Source organism: Planococcus citri, chromosome 4, assembly GCF_950023065.1.
Source record: "Planococcus citri chromosome 4, ihPlaCitr1.1, whole genome shotgun sequence".
NCBI classification, from domain to species: Eukaryota; Metazoa; Arthropoda; class Insecta; order Hemiptera; family Pseudococcidae; genus Planococcus; species Planococcus citri.
Window position 1 is genome coordinate 30,226,804 of NC_088680.1, and position 21,105 is coordinate 30,247,908.

Here is a 21,105-nt window from a genome sequence, read left to right on the forward strand (position 1 = left end):
TTTTTTCATCAAAAAGTCACTATTGGTCACTTTTCTTCCAAAAAAGTCACTTTTTTGAATTTTTTTTCGTTTTTTAAACAAAAAAAACCGTTTTTAATCCAAATTATCTACTCATTTTCGAAGGGTTTTTTGCGAATTTTCTTTATTAAACAATTTCAGAATATTAAAAACACGAATTTTTACTTTTCGTAACATCTTTAACGCGTACGGTGCCTTTTCGAACTTCTTCAATACATGTTGATAAAATTGTTGCTACGTGATTTTTCCAGCTCACGAAAATCATCCGGGACTAACGTGCGCTTGCAATAGGAATGAATAAAATTTGATGACTCAAAGTAAGTGTCAGCCGCGTCTTCCGCAATTTTACTTTTATCTTCTGAACCGATATCAGACAAGAACTCAGAGATAGCAGGATCATTGACTGGAGGATCAGTCAAGAATTTAAAAAATCGTTGACGGCGTTTTTCTTTTCTGATGTCGTTAAGCTCGGTCAAGTTTTTTAAACGATCAGTGTCGTAAGAGAACGCACGGAAAAAAAAATTATGGATAATTTTTACTATTTCATACAGTAACCGGATCCCATTCAAAAATATTGCGATTTTTACTATGAGATTTAGTAAATTTTACTATGAGATTAGTAAATTTTACTATGAGAGTAATAAATTTTACCTAATTCTATAGTAAAATGTATTTTTTGGCTGAGTAAAAATCACTATTATTTTTGGATTGGATCCGGTTACTATACTGAAATAGTAATTTTTATTGTTTTTTTTTTTCAGTGCGGTGTTTCAGTACTTCGTAAACGATCAATTTCACGATGAAAGATATCGTCGAGTTTTTCAATTTCTCGTCGGGCTCTTATAATCCAAACTATTTTCCAGTATAAGCCGCTTACAGTAGCCTGATAAACATTTCATTGATATTACAATCATATTAAAAAAGAAAAATGTCAAGATATTACTAGCAAATTTTTACGTGATCGTTTTCAGCATTACATGCCCTGTTCGTTTGTGTTAGAATTTCAGTTTTAAGTAATTTGTGTTTAAATATTTATTATTACATTATTCGAGCTTTTTCTGCTTTCTTCTTGTGACAGTAAAAATTCCCTTGGTGTGTATTGTGACCGAATAGATCGGGACACTATAACAGGTGGTATGCTGGTCCGCTATTTTCTTGCTAAAGCTTATTTTTTATAACTCGAAAACTGTGTATGACATTTGCAAAATTTTACGAGAGTCTTTTTTTGTAAAAAAAGATAACATATATGACAAATTTTGCAAAAATCTTGAAATTTCATACAGTGGAACCTGAGATATTGAAAAAAATAAAAAATCATGAAAAATAAAATTTTTTCACATTTTTTTTAGATATCTCAGTGTTCTACTGCATAAAATTTCTGATTTTAAATTTTCAAGTAATCCCTTTCAAAACCCACCAATTGATTTGTATCAACTTCAACTTGTCTTGAGATATGATCATCTCTTCGGATAGGTATTCAAACAAAATGGGAAAGGGCAGATACACAACACACTACACAGTGATCTATCTCATGGGTGCGGGCTATTGGCCAACGTTGATGATATCCCTGTACAAAAAATTAATTCGCCTTACATTTTTTATAACTGAATCACGGATAACAGTAGAATCAAATTTTGAAATTATCTATGAAACCACTGGATGATTTGGTTGGATATCAACATTGGACTGATAATAGGTGATCATTTTACATTCTCAACGATTAACACTGTTGAATTTTAACTTGCCAAAATGTCGCCAGTAACAAATATTACAATACCTCAAATACCTGGCTAGATCAAAATGAAGGAAACATAAATGCATTATATTTTTTAAAAAGTGTAGGAATATATTTTCGCACCTAATTATTATACTTATAATTCCTATGTAAATGAAAATGTGGTTTTTTCCAAAACGTGCTTAGTTCACAAAAAAACACGTTTTTTGATACGTGACGTTGTGGCGAAGGTCGTTTCTCATTAATGTAGGACGTCAACCAGCCGAAAAATAGTCCGCAACACCACTATCCACTTTCCATTTCCAGGATATCGAAAACATAGTCCAACAATATTCTTATCACTATCTCGTTTTTGAGGAATGCGATGCTTTTCACGAAAAATTAAATTCAGTGTGCTTTTAAATTTTTAAAATGAACTAAGTATAGGTAGTTGTAACAAATAAAGTAGGCTATAAAATACGCGATGGAATTTCTTTTATTGATTTTATGTCCGTTTCTTTTCGCGAATATGGTTTGTAGTATGGAAAATGTCACAAAGTAAGTACCGTAATTAAATTTTACAAAAAATCTACAACTATTATCATGATTTTTTTTTGGGTGCAATTTACCGTTACTTTAAAAAAAGGGGCTTAGCGCGATATCAATGGTGGGTTAGCACGATAAATATGTATTCACGGTAGAAAAAGGGATTGCAGAATAGAAAAATGTATTTCGCCGTTGCCATCCCACTTTTTATCGTTCGAATAACTATCGTGCAAACCACCTTTTTTATCGTTCAATAATATATTTCTCTTTTTTTTTTGTAGAGTTTCTCAAGTTCAAAGACTTGAATTCGAAAAACATCAAGGTAAAGTTACACGAATGTCATCTCTTTTAATTGAATTTAATGCGGATGTTGGAAATTGCATGCAAAAGGCTTCAAAAATTAACTAGTAAAAATTATTTCCAAAAGTTGAATTTTGTAATCGAATTTTTCTACCGTTTTTGGATAAATTTTGACTTTAGAAACTATCACCAAGAGTACACATAGAAAATCGTACCAAATCGTGATTTCTAAATTTTAGAGCTTTTCATCCAAATTTTTCAGTAATTTTGTTTAATTTTTCTTAACAAATGTTGAAGTCTCCAATCAATGTTTAGATCTTTACGATGATTTTTTTGGCGTATCCAAAAGACAAGAAAAGATTAAGATTTTAGTTCTGAACCGATTTTTTTTTATATGTATTTTCAATCATCCTTAGGTAATTTTTTGAATAATTTTCGACCCAAAAATTGTCATTATGGACATATGCATCGGAATGTTTGAAAAATTATTGTATGTATGACGTAGGAAGGATGATTTCTAAAGTCAGAGTTCCTTCAGAAAATTTTTGAGTTGCTTTTGAATAATTTTTTTAAAATTTCAAGTCATGAAAATAAATAATATAAAATTGTCATTATGGACACGCGTATCATGCTGGCAGGGATGGAAAGCTAGCCGAAAGCTAAAAGCTGAAAGCCGAAGGAAGTTTGGGATTTTTGAAAGCTAAAAGCTAAAGCCAAAAGCTTCATTTTTTCAGCTTTCTTTCAGATTTTTTTTCATGTTTATCTGGTTTGGTTTTAGTTTCAGTTTTTTGTGATTATAGCCATTTTCCCGTTTTTGTTTTCATTTTTTTCATCGTTTTGTTTGATTCTTTCTAAGTAATTTTTATTCTTATTAAATCACACGTTTCCTATTATGAATTATACTCATTATTTCATTTCAACTATCCATGGTGTACTTTTCTGTATTGTAGCAATGTATGAAAATATTAAAAACCAAAAGCTGAAAGCCAAAAGCTAAATAAAAGCCGAAGCCCATAATTTTTGGAAGCTAAAAGCTAGCCATTAGAAAGTTTCATTAATTTGAAGAGCCAAAAGCTAAAGCTAAAGTTTCATCTTTTAGCTTTCCATCCCTGATGCTGCTGGTCATGTAAGCACAGATGTGGGTTGTAGTTGTAGAGTAGGATGTGTGTGTGTGACGTCAGTTAACATACTTTTACTTTTTAAATAAGTATGTACATACATTGAATCGAAGATCCTGGTTCTATGGATTTTCAAGTAAAAAGTCACTAGAAACGGGGATTTATACATATCTGCTGGCTCAATTTCAAATTAAATTTTTTAAAAGTATAATTTATTCTCTCACTCGTGAAGTTTTCGAACGCCGTTTGCTTTTTGGAGACATCTCGGTCTGGGAACAACCCTTTTTGAACTTTCCATCTAACTAAATGTGGGTTGTTGAATAGAGTTTGCTTTTTAATAAAAAAAACTGCCAGCGATGTAGTTCCCAAGAACTTGATCAATTTTGACTATTTTGCCATCCAATAAACGTACTAAACAGTTTTTCACTAGATTTGATGTTTTTTTCAACTTTCGGAACGAGCTTCAATCGTTTTTTTATGAAAGCTGAATGCCATTTTGCCACATTTTGCAAAGGATTACGATATTGTTTCACTATTTTTTTTCAATTCACATACTCTCTAAATTTGAAACAGTGAAATTTCACTGCTTAGCAGTCACGATATTTTGGCTTCTTAAAAGCAGTAGTTTTTCACTGCAAAACAGTGAAAAATCTACTGAATTGGTCAGTAAAAATCATTTTTACTGATCAATTCAGTAAATTTTTTACTGTTTTGCAGTAAAAAACTACTGCTTTTAAGAAGCCAAAATGTCGTGACTGCTAAGCAGTGAAATTTCACTGTTTCAAATTTAGAGAGTAGGTAGCTTTCAAACGGAAAGCATGAAATTTAGTTCAAGTTTCCATGTCTTTGGTAATCATCCACAACATGCAACAGCATATGTACATTCATTATAGTGACTCTGTTTGAGCCATACAACACTTGGTACCTAATCACCAACAAATTTTCGAAGCATTTCTCTAGCATTTGTTGATAGCTCTGATGTTCTACTACTCAATAAAATGAAAGCAGTATCCTGTAGCAGCATGAAGTGGTTGTACTTAATATGTATATTCTAGGAAGTACATACAGAAGAATTGCTGGTCCAGTGTAATGCAAAAACGTTCGTAGCTCAGTAGCTTTCCAATATTTTACCTCTTTCAAAGGCCGACAATTTTCCAGTTCGGCACTTTCAAAAAAGGTGATAAAAACCAAGTGCTAATCAGTTCCCGCACAACATCTATAGGCATATGCAAAGCATGTAGTCTATTGGAACGCTTGCAACTGTATCAAATTGAGGCATGACCGTCGACTGTGTATAATGGACGAATATTTCAAATCGGCGTATATGAAGCCAACTTTTTGGGTGCAGAATCCAGGAAACCTTCTGCTCATGCGCCGTAAGCATCATGTTTGACGCATGAGCAGGTTTCCTGGATTCTGCATCCAAAAAGTCGGCTTTAACTTCGGTCGTTTTTTTCACGTTGAAATATTCGTCCTAATATACGGTCGACGGGCACGGCATACAATTTTGAATGTCGCCATTTCGTGTTTTAAAGATTACTTACTCCTTCTTGGTATATTTTTATCAATTTATGTTAGTTGTGTTCGCCAATGTTTGGTTTACTTTCACCATAAACCAATCATGAAAATTTTACTCATTTCATGTACATATGCAAGTATTGGCGAGTTTGAGGATTGATACATTAGAGTCAAAAATTACAGTCTCTTGTAGTTGTTGTTGCAATCCAAAATATGTACAAATAATGAAATTCACCAGGGTACTTACATTTCATCTACAGTGAACTTTGAAGAAGTCGCCTTGAAAATAGTACGCATGTCAAGTAGACGTTTTCCATTTGGTAAAGCAGAACTAGTAATAACCATCAAATCTCCAACAGCTGAGGCACTGATATTGTGTTTCACAATCCATCCTCTCAGTGATTCAAGAATTTATGGAGATGAAACATCGGTGGATAAGGAATGGCATAACGGTTGATTGTGTTGATCTGTTGCTGTTGAAGGCAGTGAAAGATCCAGTAAAACCATATCACTAGTGGAGTTGGTCGAAAAATTATTCTCCTGTGACGAATGATTTATGGTAGATTGATGAATGGTGGAATGGTCAACGGCACTTTGAGGAACATTGGCTGCTTTGTTGGTGGTGGATTCATTTACATATAAGTTGCCGATATATGGAAGAAGCTTCACTTCTGATTTTACATCTCCTGTACGAGGTGTTATATTCACTAAATAACCTTTTTTTCACCATAACAAGTAATACATTTTTAAAAACTTTCAAAATTAAGAAAATAAACTAATATAAATAAACTAATACATTGAATGCGTACAGACCGCAGTACACTTACCAAGAATATATTCACAGTTCAGACTGATTAATTTCTAAAAACACCAGCATTATTAATATGAAACTTGAACGATTTTACAATTAATCTTAATTTGAAATCTCAACTGACGAAATAAATAATTAAATTTACCACCACGCATGAAAATCAAAAATTAGCAACAAAAAGTGTGTAAGTGTTGCCAACTGTTCAAAGTCAATGAAACGAATGATAGCATGATGAAACAAAATGTTGACAATGTTTCTAAAAAAATGAAAAAATTGCTTGACGTGGTTTTTTCTGTATCGTGGATGACTTTCAAACCTACTATATTCTGTAGAGAATTTTACGTAGAATATTATCCTTATCTCAAAGACCTTTTTTTTTTTTTTTTGGTTTGCTGGTTTATTTGGGATCAGTAGGTGCAGCAATCCTGGAAACAGCATGGCAGAGCATATCCCTTGAGCGATGACTTATTTTTATGCTGACATCGCTGAGGAAACCTCCGGGTGCTGACATGGACCCGGAGGTTTCCTCAGTGAAGTTAGCACCCGGAGGTTTCCTCAGTGATGTCAGTTCTCGAGGGGTATACTTAAGTCTTAATTATTGTCTAATAGTCACAAAATTTTATTGAACGAATTTTCTGTGACTTTACAGGAATTCGATCAGAATATCCAAGTTGCACCTACCAAAAAGGTCAATTCTTATGCAAAGATCAACTGAAGTGCATCGACTTGAAACATACATGCGATGGTGAATGTCACTGCGGGGACTGCTCCGATGAAAATGAACGGTGTTGGGAATATGGTACTCGTATTTGAATTCCACTTGAAAGTTTTCTGTGTTTTACAATTTGAAATACTTTCTGACCTCTGGGTCGATTAATTTCGCTATTGGGATAAATTTTTAGGCGAATTTAAATGTCGAACGTGTAAACATTCTTGTTTAACAACTCCAAGCGGTCCTCAATGTTTTTGTAATGCCTCAATTCCCGAATCTGAATCCAGTTCGATATGCAAAGGTGACGCATACTTCCATAATTCACTTAGTTCCCCATTTGGATTTAAAAAATGATTAATAACTGACGATTGGTTTTTAGAGATTGAAGAATGTGGCAAAGATGCTATCTGTCAGCACAGGTGTGTTAAATATCAAGGTGTAGAGAGGTGCTCGTGTGGGGAAAACTATATATCCAAGCCTCGCACTTTGGGTCGCTCTTGTTTTACTCATGGTAATTGGCAATAGAATATTTTGTCACTCCTGGAACTTCTGCATGGGGTAAAAAATTAACTTGCTTGGTGATTTTTTTCAGTGGCGTACAGAAATGTTCTCATATATTCGACGAAGCGTGATATTAAAGCATTCGATTTAAAAACAAACACGACTTCAGTGATACTGGAAAATGTCAAATGTAAAGGTTTATCAGCTGCCCATATGTATTTATATTACAGTGTGGCTGATAAAAAGACAGGTTACGTGTATAAAAAATCAGTTGTCTTCGGTGCATCGAATCGAGTCTTTGAGACACGTAAGAATAAGTATTTTACCTACCTTGAATTTAGAATAGAATATATTTTCGATTCTTTTTTTTCTTTAGAAATTAATTAAAAGGCAATAGTCCCTCTGTACCAAGAATGGTTATTACCCAGAAGCTTAAACGCGTTTATATTATAGCCATTCATCACTTTGAGCTAAATTGAAAATTCTATTTGTTTCTAATGCAGATTCACCGATTATATTTTCCATCGATGTTGACTGGCTGACTGGTAACTTATATTTTTCGACTGATAAAGCGCTTGGAGTGTGTTCTGAAGATGGACTATTTTGTGCTCTAATTAAAACTTTGAGTTTTACTGATTCTTGTCATATTGCTTTAGCTCCACGTTATGGGTAACTTAATTACGAAACTAAAACAATGACATATTTATGAAGCTGAGGAGGGTGCAATGCCCTTCCCTTAGTGTCGCGGATTCGCGGTTATTAATTATATTTGGCTATGTTTTTGTTATATTTAAAGTTCGCGATCTCGATAATATTCGGCTGCTAGGTTTGTTATCTTGAAGATTCAAAAGTTTTTGTTATTGTTTTTATTCGAAAATAAATAGAGTACGAAAAGGGTTCGTATTGAAGCGATTAAATCAATCGCCCTTATTGTTGAATTCCTTTTTCGTTATGCTACTAAAAATTTTTTTTCAATTTTCCTCGGGCAGTAATCTCCTGAACACAGAGAATTTGTCGAAAATTTACCCTAAATTTCAACTCATTCGTGCTAAAAAAATCTTGTTTTCCTGTCCCCTCGGAAAAATCCTGATTACGTCATTGTTCTAAAAGTAGATTTTAATCAAACCGACCCCTTGAAAATGAATGATTTTCTGCAGATTATTGTTCCATTCTTTGAGAGTCTTGCATAATCAGTATGAAGACTCTCGCATAGTAAAATCTTCGATGGATGGATCAGATGAAACAGTTTTGGTCAGTGAAGGCCTTCGTCATCCAATGTCTTTAACCCTTGACGAAAATTCGCAAAAAGTTTATTGGACGGATTGTGATTTGGGTGAAATTGAATCCATACAGTTTAACGGGAACAACAGAAAGGTAATTCGACAATCAGTTCTATTATTTTTTACTCAATTTATTGTCTTGCGGTGCCCTAGAATTAATCATTTCTAAAGTGAAAATTGAATCTCAGAAATTGTTAGTCACAGCATGCGTAACAATTTTGCTACACTCTTCCGAAGTTGATTTTTTTTTTCAATTCCATTTTTAAACTGTCCAAACAAAACTTTCCACTCAAAAATATACCTACTAGAAACTTGAATTCCAACCAAGAAAAATCATTCTTAGTTTGAGAAAAGTCGAAAGCTACAAATATTTTGATTTTTGTCAATGGCATTCCCAAAATGATCAAAAATTCTTATTTCAGCATTCAAAGTTTTGAAATTTTTAAAAATCACTATTCTTGCAGACTCGTACTCATTTCTAAATAGACACCCAATTAGTATCAAACTTTGCATGTACAATGAAGTTCCTTCTTTTTCAGAAATGGTTTTCAGAATCACGAAAAAATATTTTCACTATTAGTGTATTCGAAGGCAATGTTTTTTGGACAGAAGAGAAAAATAATATCATTAACATGAATTTCGAAGACAACCCAAAGTTGGTCGCTGATTCAAACGAATCATCAGTAACATATTTGAAAGCACATAATCGCCTTATACAATATACCGAAGTGAGTATGATAGTATTGTTGCTCAGGATGATTCAAGAAAAAGAAATGTTTCTAGGTATAGGAGGATTTTGACCAAATTCAGCGGAGGCTTTTACATATTTTGGGTTGAAAGTCACTCAGAAGTAATTTTAGATACGATGATACCCCTAGTAGAAGAGATGTTAAGTCCTAAAGAGTGGGCTTTTTTGAAGAAAAAAAAAATCGTGGTTTATTTTTCGGTACAGCTCTTACCCAACCTGTTATGAGAAGAATGGTCCAGATATGTACTCGTACATAAGATAGATAGTTGTTCAGATTGTGCGTCAACTTAAACAATTGTCATCAAAATCCAAGACCATTTATAGAGTTCTGCTGAGTGGTTGAAAATTTGCAAATTGCTTATTTTTGGAAATTTTAATTTTTGGATGAACACTGAACACGTGTTTTGAAATATTTTTTTTTCTCAGGTATTTCACATTAAGTATCCGATTGATCTAAAGCATCGAAAGATATTATTTTTGAAACTGAGGTAATATTTTGGAATGCAAAAAAAAAATTGTGAAATTTTGGGCTATTTTTCTCGATTTTTTGACAATAATGATTTAAAAAATTGGCATTACTGTATCCCAAATTATTCTCCCGATTTCAGAAATAATAGCTTTCGTTCTTTTGGCTCGATAAATGTGAAATATTTCAGAAGAAAAAATTTCCAAAAAAACAACTACTTAGCCCTAAAATAAACGATTTGCAAATTTTCAATCACTCAGTGAAACCCTAAAAGTGGTCTTTGATGTTGATGGCAATTGCCTAGGTCGATGCAGAATCCAAAATAGGTACTATTTTTTGGTACTGAGTTATTCTTGAAATAAAATAGTTTGGTTGAGGGGTTAGAATTGAAAACCACAATTTTTTTCGAAAATGTCCCCTCTTTAAGAACTTATATCTTTCCTCCAGGGGCATCTCTGGAGCTAAAAATTTTTTTTAGTGACTTTCAACTAAAAATGAAAGTTCTCCATTAAATTTAGAAAAAAATCCTGCAACATTTTTTTGTTCATCGTTTTGATCATTCAAGTTAGTCCGGATCCTTAAAACACTTGCGATCTTTATAATCATAAAAAATTTGAATTTTACAGATCTCTAATCCTTGCGGAAAAAACCCCTGCAACAGCTTATGTTTACTTCGTCACTCATCGTCATCGGCACTACTGAATTACACCTGTTTATGTGATAATGTCGACCCCTCGAGTACAACATACTGGTGCAATAATCGTACTGCACAAGTTGAGTGGCAAGACGATCAACAAAATATCGACTACGGAGGTCTGCCTCTAGAAGTACCATCCGAGGAAAAAACTGAAGGGACGAGTACCATTGCACTTGTGCTCGAGATTACGTCTGTTTTGATCATTTTGGGAATTGTTTTGGGTTATTTCATGTACCGGAATCGAATGTTGCAAAGATATTACGATAGCGTTAGAAACTGGGGCAGACATCGCTATGAAGAGTTTTATATGGACGAAATCGAATAAAATAAGTAGGTACTCACTACTCACTACAGCTCTCGGGGAATTTATCAAAAATATAAATTTATGAAAAATAATTTCAATTTTATGGTAGGCTTAAGTAAGATATTTACTATGCTGTAGACGGATATATGTAGTAACCTTACATCTGATTAAAATTTTCACAGAGAAACTGAATTTATTAAATTTCAAAGAAGTACTCGTGCAATAGTTTTCATCAGTTTTGATGAATTTTGATAACCTTAAAACAACTCACTTGGTAGGTACACCAGACACAGATGTTTCCCGTCACAAAATACTCAAGTCCATAAGGAACTAGATGTTCTCAAGTTCCTAATAAGCCCACATGGTCAAAATTGATCGAGGTGATTCAATCTAAGAGGAAAATCAACTAAACACCACATTTCAAATTGAAATGTTCTGGTTTTCAATTTTTAAAAAGTTGTACCGTAAACTTATTTGCAACTTTTTGACAAAAAAAAAAACTACCTAGATATATTTTTTGTCATTGGTAACAAAGATGAAAATTTTGCAATTTCTGACAAAAAATCCAATTTTTTGCACAAATTGAGACTTTGACAATTTTAATGATTAGAAGGACTTTTTGCCAATTTCTGGCAAAAAAACAAATATTTCCAATAGCTAATTTTTGGAAAAAATTGAGATTTTTTAAAATTTGAAATTTTTCAAAAAAAAACAAACAAAAAACGAGACTTTTTAGATGAGTTTAGCAACAAGCAGGATCTCTTTGTGGGTATACTGGGTATTAGTAGCAAACAAGTGATACTTTTCTCAATTTCTGACCAAAAAATCGAGACTTTCGAACAACTTTTGAAATGATGTGAATACTTTTTGGAGTTTTTTTTTTGCAAAAAAAAACACGATATTTTGTAAGTGAAGGGCTAATTGTGAAAGTCGCCTTAGTCATTTTTTTGTTCACACAACTTTAAACATTTTTTTTTCATATTTCATCAATTTTAAAGGGAAAAATGAGTATTGTAATGCATTCTGGGATAGTTGAAGATGTTTTTTTAATACTTGACCATGAAGTTTTTACATTATCACTGAAGCAGGACAACAATGTTTTCATTGATTATGTACAAAAATCACTGCTGACTAAGGCGACTTTCACAATTAGCCCTTCAAGTATTTTATTGGAAAGCTAAATTTTTTCATTCTTGAAAAATTGACAATTTTTGGTTAAAATTAACTTTTTGGCAAGTTGAGCATCAGAAGGAGTTTTTGTGAATTTCCTATCAAAAAAAAAAGATTTTTGTACAATATTCGAAAAAGAGTCTCAACTTTTTGTAACTTTTACAAAAAAGTGATTATTTTTTTTAGCAATGCAAGAGGTTTTGTCTTTTTTTTTTTTTTTTTTTTTTTTTGCGGAAAGCAAGACTTGGACAATTTTAGCAAAATGCCAGACTTCTCTTGGCAGTAAACACAAAAATGATATCTATTTTTTCGCAATTTTTGTCAAAAAAGCGAGACTTTAAACGTTAGGTAATTTAGGTACATAAAAAAACTGAAATAATCATCCTGTGAGTATAATATGATCGTTTATTTGATTAATTATTGAAGCTAAATTTCTAATTTTTGAATCAAAAATTATTTTTGCAACGTAAATTTTAGTAAGATGAGCAATACATGTTTTTTTTTCGAGAATCAGATAAGGTAACGTTATATAGCGTGGTCCCAGAAATATTCCAGCATACCTACATTACGTCGTTCATAAGCAAGACACCCCTCATGTGGACTTCATTTCCCAGCTGCTCAGTCATGGCCTCATGGGCAAATCGCTACCTAAGAACATGTAATTTTAGTTTATTTAAAATTTTCACAGGGCCTGTGTACATTGGAACAAATTTTCCTTTATGGGGGTTTTGTAATAAAGCAATTTCTTCTGGTTCAAAATTTACTTCTTTATGGGTTTTGTCATAATTTTGTTTGTTGATTTGTTGATTTTTATATATTAATTTTGGAACTTCTTTTCTAATTTTAGCAAGTTCTTTAAGTTCCTCCATTCTTCCTTTCCATGACATTTTATTGATTGCTAGCAGATTGTCAATGGGTAAATTTGGATGTCTTCCAAAAACTAGGAAGTATGGGGATAATTTATCGAAATTGGAAATTGGTGTAATATTATATGTAAAAACTACAAATGGTACAAATTTTGACCAATTTGTTCAATTTTCATCAACATAATAAGCCAGAGTTTTACATATACTTCCATTTGGTTTTTCTACAAGTCCGTTTGTAGGGACTGAATAGGTCTTCGAAAACACTAGTTTAATTCCAATATTTTCACAAAATTCTTTAAATTCTTTATTGTTAAAATGTTTTCCATTGTCACATGAAATTTTCATGGGACACCCATATTGGCAAATCAAGTTGTAAATAAATTTTATTACATTTGCAGCATCTGCTGCTTTTGTTGCTTTTGCAAAGGCTAATTTGGTTGCCTTACAAGTTCCTACAAGTATATAAGAATTTTCTTCACTTTTGGGAAGGGGACCAACGAAATCAATTTCAATATGTGACAGTAGGTCACATTCTAGTACTTTGATTGGTTTTAGTTAGCCTGGTTTTCGTTTTATAATTTGACATTCATGACAAGATTTTATATATTTTTCAACATCTTTGATTAAATGTGGCTAATGAAGTTTATTTTGTAATTTTTCAGTTGTTTTTCTAATTTTAAAATAAGTGAATTGAAATAAAGTGTGCTTTTTAATTAATCTGGTAATTAAGTCATCACAATATCAATTACAAAAAAAAAAAAAAAAAAAATGAAAACTAAATAGAAACTTACTTAATGTACATGAAACCTTTATTTACCGAGTATCATTCTCTAAAATCGGCTTCAAAGTTGTAAATTTTTCCAGCATCATCCGAATATCTGTTTTTCGGAGTTCTTTCACTAGATTGTGACCTTTATCAACACTTATTTCTTGACTTGTGAGGCAAGATTCACTCACAACACTAATGATAATGAAACTTGAGATAGAAAAATTGAATTTATTTACCGTACCTAATTAACCGAAATTTTTTAAAGGGTTAGGGAAATGAAAATTTCAAATTTGGGTTCCGGTTCCGATTTTTTCGATTTAGGTTAGAGGTTAATTTTATTGATGAAAATCATTTCCACGCGAATTTTTCGGCTTAGTTCCGGTTGCGGTTAAAAATTCCAGTTCGCATCCCTGGCTACCACACCACACATTATATTGTGTAGTATTCTAAAAGAAGCGAGAAAAAGGAGAAAATGATTGCAGAAAAAAAAGTTATAAGGAAGATTTCCCTGATTAAATTTTTATGATCGAGATTAAAAGACAGTATAGGTTGTGAGCGTTATATGCAAGAAGAACGAGCCGGCTAGGGCGACGAGGTGGCGGGGTTGACGACCGGCTCGGTTTGCTTTTCAATACTGTAACTCTGCTGCTCGTCGTCGCGTCGTCCGGGTTGCCTATCCTCTCTATTTTCTACGTACATATTCTTAAGACGTAATCCGAGGAATGTGTATCTTTGTAAAGAATCTCGCGCAGCATAATGAAATATTAAATAATGAAATACTCATCTTAAATAGGCTTTAAATACAATGCGGCTGTATATTTACTCGGGCTTTTTTCACCAGCATCCCAGGGCCCCGGGGGCATGGCGGTGATACTAGGTGGAATGGGTGCGATGATGATAAAACACGGTAGAAAAATTACAAGATGACGACTACGACGTCGACGACCAAGACCACCGCCAACGTATTGGCGGCGAGAGGGAAGATTTCGGCTAGCGAAACAAACGCGCATGAACTTCCCCCCGGAGCTTTTTCACCCCCGGTACGCGCAAGCACCGCACCACGTATCCTGGAACGGATGCGAAGAGCAGAGACTTTGGACCCTATAACCGTTTTTACTCGAAATGTTATTCATTTCCGTAAATTTACGCGTCAAGTGCGGTTCGCGTTCGTAAACGAGTGTTTTGGCGGCTGCCGAAAGTGTCGTAGACGTAGAGTTATCGTAAAATTACATATTTTCGTTACCGGTTTTCCAAACCAGCGATTTTTTCACTCAACTTCGATGTTTTTTTTCCTACGTTTAAATTCTTAAAATATGTAAATTGGTGAATTTTTTTTCTCGAGCCGGACGACTAGTACCCTAGGACAGGGATTTTTCTCCATTATCAACGATGATTGGTGTTGTGATTGAGATTTTTAATGCATTTTTTACGGAGTGATCGTGTAATATTTTTTAATTCAAAGTGTCGAAGAGGTTTTTTTTTCTCAATTCGAGATTCTCAATGCGCGTGTGTTAATTATTGGTTATCGTAAATTTATTTATCGCTTGTTTTTTTCTATATTAGTAAATGGTATTATGCAGTTGCTCGGTGTAGTGTCGCAGTATATACAATTCACGTTTATTTTTGTGTTATCTTACAACGTGTTCTTGTGCCAGGCCATACATTCGGCTAAAGATGGTAAGAGAAGAATATAATTTTTATTAATTTTTTTCCTCGCTTTTATCGCTTTGAAAATTTACGACGACGAGGAATTTTTTCGATTTATGGTGGGCTCTTTTTCCCCCTTCTGAGTTGGTCCCTTTTTTCTTTAAAACCGTAAATAAATATAATAGATATATAAAATCTGTACGAGTGAAAAAAATGATATTTTTTCCTCTCAACAACGAATAGGTCGTAACGGGTTGGAGAAAATCTATTCCATACAATGCACGTGCTGTGTGTGCCATTTAAAATATGGCCCCTTTTTAGAATAGAATTATGCAACTTGAACAGCTCTACGACCCATATGTGTAACTTTTTTATATCCGCGTATGTGATTCGAGCGAGGTGGTGCTTTCATGTTACATACATAAAGACTTATAAACGTGGCGATTGTGTAGGGTGGTATGTCAAAATTTTGTTCCTCGAATGATTCAGGCAAGAGTTTGTTTATTTTGAGAAAAATTGATGAATTTTCTCCCAAAAAAAATTGGCAAATTGATATATTTACAGTGTTAGTTTTTGGTCAATGTACCCGATGAAAAAATAGAAGGGGAAAAAATGAGAAAACAGAGGTACACTTACCGAATTGAATATTTTGAAAATTATTCAATAAGTTGAGGGCAATCGTATTCGAAATAATTTTTACAAATGTGTTGAGAATCGGAATTCATTCGACGAAAAATGAAAAGTGTCGAAGCAAAATCTGCGTAATGAGTTGAAAAAAGTATGTTTTTAGTGCCGAGTTTTCATTTTGAAAGTGTCAAACTTATTTGGAAATTTCCACCGGAACGGTAGGTATATGTAATTTAATTTCAAAGCCGCAAAATTACGACGACGTTGACGTACGAATTGAAAATTTTACTGAATTATTGTTTTAGTTTCGATTAATATTTTTTTTTCAACGTTGACGTGTGTGATTTTTGTGTGGCTGTTTAATTAAAGAGGCAACGTGGCTTTGAAATTTTCATCGTTTTTATCGCTCGTTTAATTTGCTTTGAAATAGACCGGTTGTGTTTTGGGAGCACGAAACGATGCAGTTCTGTATTCTTGGGCATGCATAAAAAGTGCACACGAATTTAATTTCATTGCGACTGAAGTTTAATATGTTTCATTCAGTGATTCGATCCAGAAATACGAGGTAGGAAGTAGTAGTATGTCTAAACATGAAAGTTGAAACTGTGAACTTGAGGCGAAAAAAGATTCAAAACAGCCAATTAACAATACGTAGACGAGCTAAAAGCAAAAACCCTCTTGCAATCAGGGCTTCAAAGAATTTTGAGTATAAAATTAAATCACAAAACTAAAAACGTTAATTTTTTTTTTTTAAACTGACTAGAAACCACAGTTAAATAACAACGAAATATGTGCTTAGAAGGAGATCTCTGAACAAAAACACAAAAAAAAAAATAAATAATAAAAGTAGGTAAAACAAATAAAATATGATCGCTAAATAAAAACAACAAAAAATAAAAAAAATTCTGGAAATCACAATTCAAATTACAACAAAATTCTTGAAGGAGATCTCTAAACAAAAATACACTTACAAAAAAAATAAATAAAAAAGGCTACCTAATGATAAAGATTTAGAGATACAGTACCACATGGTAATAAATTCAAAAATATGCAATTTTCAAAAATTGCAATTATCACATAGGTTTTTGAAAAAAACAAACTACATGCAAGGTATACCAAGTAAAATACGATTGTATAAATAGGTATCATTAATAAACGTACTTACTTACCCATTAAAAATTGAATCCACATCAATTTCTTCGCCTAAATTCAGCAATTCGATTCATATCACCGTCGGTGGTCCATTCGACCACTTGCTAAAACTTATCGGCGGGGAATTCCTTCGTTCGGATAGTGTCAGAGGTGTAACGATTATAATCGATGCTGCATCGATCATTTCGTCCCAAAATAATCGGACTAATCGGAGTATAATCGATTAATCAGCGATTATTCGGCCAAAAAAATTTGTTTTACTCAAAAAGTAATTGTAATGAAAGGATTGAAGAGAAAATGAAAATATGAAACATCAAATAACAAATTAAAACCAAAAGGAAGACATAAAATCAAGATTTGGATTAATTTAAAAAAATTACCTAAAGGTCCGATTGCGATTAATCGATTACGGCCGATTATAAATAATCGGCGATTATTAACCGGAGATAATCGATTATAATCGTAATCGTTACACCTCTGGATAGTGTCAATATGTCGATAACACTGGTTGAGAAATTTTTGTTTTATGCATTACATTTTTTTTCAGCGAAGTGATTCTATTCCTCGAATGATTTTAATGAAATGGAAGAAAGTACTTTCGTTGAATTTTTTGAATAAAACTCGACTATGTACTTTACCCGATGAGATGGTTTCAGCAACAAAGTTTTGAAGACTCGTCCTGGAATCGAGAATAAATTTATTGATGAACTTACTTACTTTTTGAAACGTAATTATACTGCAGTTTTGTAACGTTGACGGCCGGGAAAATACGCTAATGATCGCCAATGTGGTTCCTTTTTTTTTTATTTTATTTTATTTTATTTTTTTTGATAAGAGACTAGCAAAAGATCATGATCGAAGTAGGTTCAACAAGACGTAGATTAAATTTCAAATTTTTAGGGTAATGTTTAATAGGGTGGTCCTTAAATGCATAACCAAAAAAAAAAATCGCGATTTTCTCTGCTCCCAGCCCTCAAAGTGGTGACCTCTGGTGAGAAAATAATTCCCTATTATTGTCTATTTTTTCCATTTTTGAAAAACTCGTGTTGCGGTAGACCTCTCAATTTTCAAAAATTTGAAAAAAAAACAACTTCGAAGCAAATTGTTCAAAATTCAAAAATTTCAAGTTCTAACACTTTTAAAAAGTCTTTTTTGAGCAAAACGAGCTCTCATGAGGATATTTACCCCATCCCTAGAAAACCTAGTCGATCCGTTAGAAAAGCTGAAATTTGTACTTGTATTTTACATTGAATTTCTGCTATTTTAGAGGGTCAGCATGGTTTTCAATGGAGGGGGCTTAAATCGTGATGACAGTTTATTTTACTCAAAAGAGACTTTTTAGAGATAACAGAACTTGACATTTTGAAATTTCTAAATTTTGCGGTGAATTTGAATTTTTATAAAATTTTTGAAACTGAAGGGCCCACCGCAGCCCGATTTTTTCGAACATGGAAAAAATTAAAAATAGGGAATTATTTTCTGACTCGAGGTTCGCCACTTCGGGCGGTGGGAGGGGGGAACATTTTTTGAAGTTTCAAAATTCGTGAAAATTTTTCTGATTTTTCAAATTTTCAGCTTGTATGTAGTTGGGGGAATTGAACGTGGACCACTTGCGTATTGTTACGGTCATTTTTTTAGCCACGATTTTATGCTGGATTCTCGAAAAAATGATAATTGAAAAACGAATCACCCTTCGGTATACCTATGCAAGGAGCCAGCAATTTGTGAATTTTCCCAATCAGGGTACACTGTACAGGAAATGACGCTATATCTAATGAATAATAATGAGTGAGGATAATTGGCATCCGCTCACGGTTGATTAACATATTCAAAGATGTACTAACTTTTTTGTAAGGATAGACATTTTGAAACTCAACTGTGAGCTGTAATTTCTTATGTAATGGTACTTGACGAAACTAATAAGAGAAGTATCCCAACCATCTGTTTGGTTTTTCCCCTTTTTCTAATTCGTTTGATAAATTCGATTATGAACGATGTACTTACCTACGTATTTTTTAAATCACATATGCTGCATAAAATTCTAAATGGTATAACGGCGTGGTGGCTTGTTTAGTCGAAAGCTAGTGTCCTGCCACTACAACATTTTTCGTGATTTGAACTCAGATTTGTTTGAGTAGTAAGTGGTAATCGTTGATCTTTCAGTTTGGAATCAATTGTCAATGTGATTTTCTATCAAAAATTTGATGAAGCACGATTAAAATTTGCTTTATTGAAAAGGCATTCCATCTGGCAAAAACTGTTTTAATCGAATATATAGCCAAATCTGAAGCATTTGCAAAAATACATCACCTGCCAAAATTTTAGTCGATGAAATGCATTTTCAAATTTTTGGTGAATTTTTAAAAATCAAAAATTTTCATTTTCAAATATATGTACCTACGCTGGAGGCTCTCGAAATGCTAAAAACGATTTCGAACTGTTTCCAATCGATTCGAGGGGGGGGGGGTCGTTAATAGGGCACATACCACATTTCAGCTTTCTAGGTAAATTTGGTAAAATTCTGATTTTTTTGTATTTTTGACTCAAAAATTGATTTTCAAAAAATTACCCAAAATTCAAAAAATGCCCATTTGTTCTTGAAATTTGAGCTGGGATGTATTTTTGCAAACTCTTTCGGTTTAGCTTTTATAGCAGTCGGAAATTTTTTTTTGTCTAGTTGAAATTTTTGCAAGAACATTGATGAAATGAAAAAGAATAAAACTGTATAAATTAGCTATCAACGTGTAGGCATATTCATTAGAATCAATCGAAGAATTGAATTGGTTTTTTATTTTTAGTAATTAAAAAATGATTGTTATTGATAGAAACCTACAAATCCGGATTTTTTAAATTTTTACGTAAGTAAGGGTATGAGAAACGGTCGAGTGAGGATCGAAAAGTTTTTTTTTTTTGAACATTGAAGAAGAACTTTTTTGCAATCAGTGATTAGCTAGTAGCATGTTTCAGTACAGCATATTATTATTTTAGAGCGTGTGGTTGATTGAACTTTTTGGGCTACATTAAGAATGTCACGTCCCTGTTTTATATTGTGTTGAATTTCACCTCTACTCTTTCAACTCGAACCAAATTTGATTTTTTGAAATTGTGTCGTGTCAAGATTCCCTTCTTATTCTGTATAATAAATTGAAAATTCGTTTTCGCCGCCCACCACGTCAAAACTACAAATAGATAATGGAGGAATTTTTGTCCACTTGATGACGTCATTGTTAAAAGGTACGATATTCTCGTATTCAATATTGAACAACATTTGGAGACTTCTGATGACCTGGAACTGGCGATTTTTTTTTTGATTGATCAATATTTAGTCAAATATCAATTTTCATGCATTTTTCTAAAAAATTTCGCGTTTTTTTTCGAAAAAGGGCTGTTTGTGATTTAGAAAATAACAATTTTTTTGAATTTTCAAGAATTCGTCGAATGGAGTCGGAAGAATTAATTTAAACCAGCTGAAATTTTGACCAAGGTGTTTTTGAAGAAGTTTTTTCAAAAAAATCAGTTTCGCAAAATGAATTTTTTGGAAAAAACAATTCTTCATAAACACCTTGATCAAAATTTCAGCTTCTTTAAACAATTGTTCCGACTTCATTCGACGAATTTTTAAAAATTTAAAAATTGCGATTCCGTAGGTAAATCCTAAATCACAAACGGTCATTTTTTGAAACAAAAAATCGATATTTTTTTAAAGAATAATTCATTAAAATTCTTACTTGACTAAACATTGATCGGTCAAAAAAAAGTTGTCCATCACTAAATTGATCTTTGTATGTACTTACATTTCATAGATTCACCTGCTTCTAGATTAGCTACAGAAAATTACACAATGAGCTCAAAATTGGTATTCCAAATCATAAGACTCTTTTAAATTCTACACCGTGTCGTAAAATTCGATTACATTTTTTTTTTTTTTGCGAATGATGTTTTTCCTCGCGTTTAATTTCGTTTAAAGCTTTATAAATTGCTTGCGAGCTTTTCGCCAATACACAGAACGATGGCAAATGGGTCGAGTCCGAACGGTGGAACATTTCTTGGTACGTTGATTTGTGCAACGTAATAGGCTTAGTTAAAAGGACATTATGTAACTCGACCTTAATATCAGTAGCACTAGGTAGCTATATCACGT

At 32.8% G+C, this 21,105-nt stretch overlaps 2 protein-coding genes across 2 annotated transcripts in view; both read left to right on the forward strand.

Annotated features, from left to right (window-relative positions):
• The first annotated feature begins 1,880 nt into the window (after positions 1-1,880).
• On the forward strand, positions 1,881-10,929 carry LOC135845078 (vitellogenin receptor-like). The gene is made up of 10 exons (XM_065363542.1): positions 1,881-2,290; positions 2,560-2,600; positions 6,675-6,824; positions 6,928-7,038; positions 7,117-7,248; positions 7,330-7,545; positions 7,742-7,907; positions 8,396-8,612; positions 9,058-9,246; positions 10,359-10,929. The coding sequence occupies exons 1-10, from the start codon at positions 2,217-2,219 to the stop codon at positions 10,752-10,754; spliced, it is 1,692 nt and encodes a 563-aa protein (XP_065219614.1). The 5' UTR covers positions 1,881-2,216; the 3' UTR covers positions 10,755-10,929.
• A 3,730-nt stretch (positions 10,930-14,659) lies between these two features.
• The window catches only part of LOC135845811 (hemicentin-1-like), a 972,708-nt gene continuing 966,262 nt past the window's right edge, over positions 14,660-21,105 (forward strand). Inside the window, exon 1 of the mRNA XM_065364649.1 lies at positions 14,660-15,215. Within this exon, the coding sequence (XP_065220721.1) occupies positions 15,113-15,215 (103 nt within the window). The 5' untranslated portion in view covers positions 14,660-15,112. The remainder of the gene's footprint in view (positions 15,216-21,105) is intronic.

Bases quoted from the DNA above. Each gene is read 5' to 3' on its own strand.
- LOC135845078 (XM_065363542.1), top strand. From the start codon at position 2,217: ATGGAATTTCTTTTATTGATTTTATGTCCGTTTCTTTTCGCGAATATG. The intron at 7,039-7,116 runs GTGACGCATACT...ATTGGTTTTTAG, and splicing joins ATCCAGTTCGATATGCAAAG to AGATTGAAGAATGTGGCAAA. The intron at 7,546-7,741 runs GTAAGAATAAGT...TTTCTAATGCAG, and splicing joins GAATCGAGTCTTTGAGACAC to ATTCACCGATTATATTTTCC.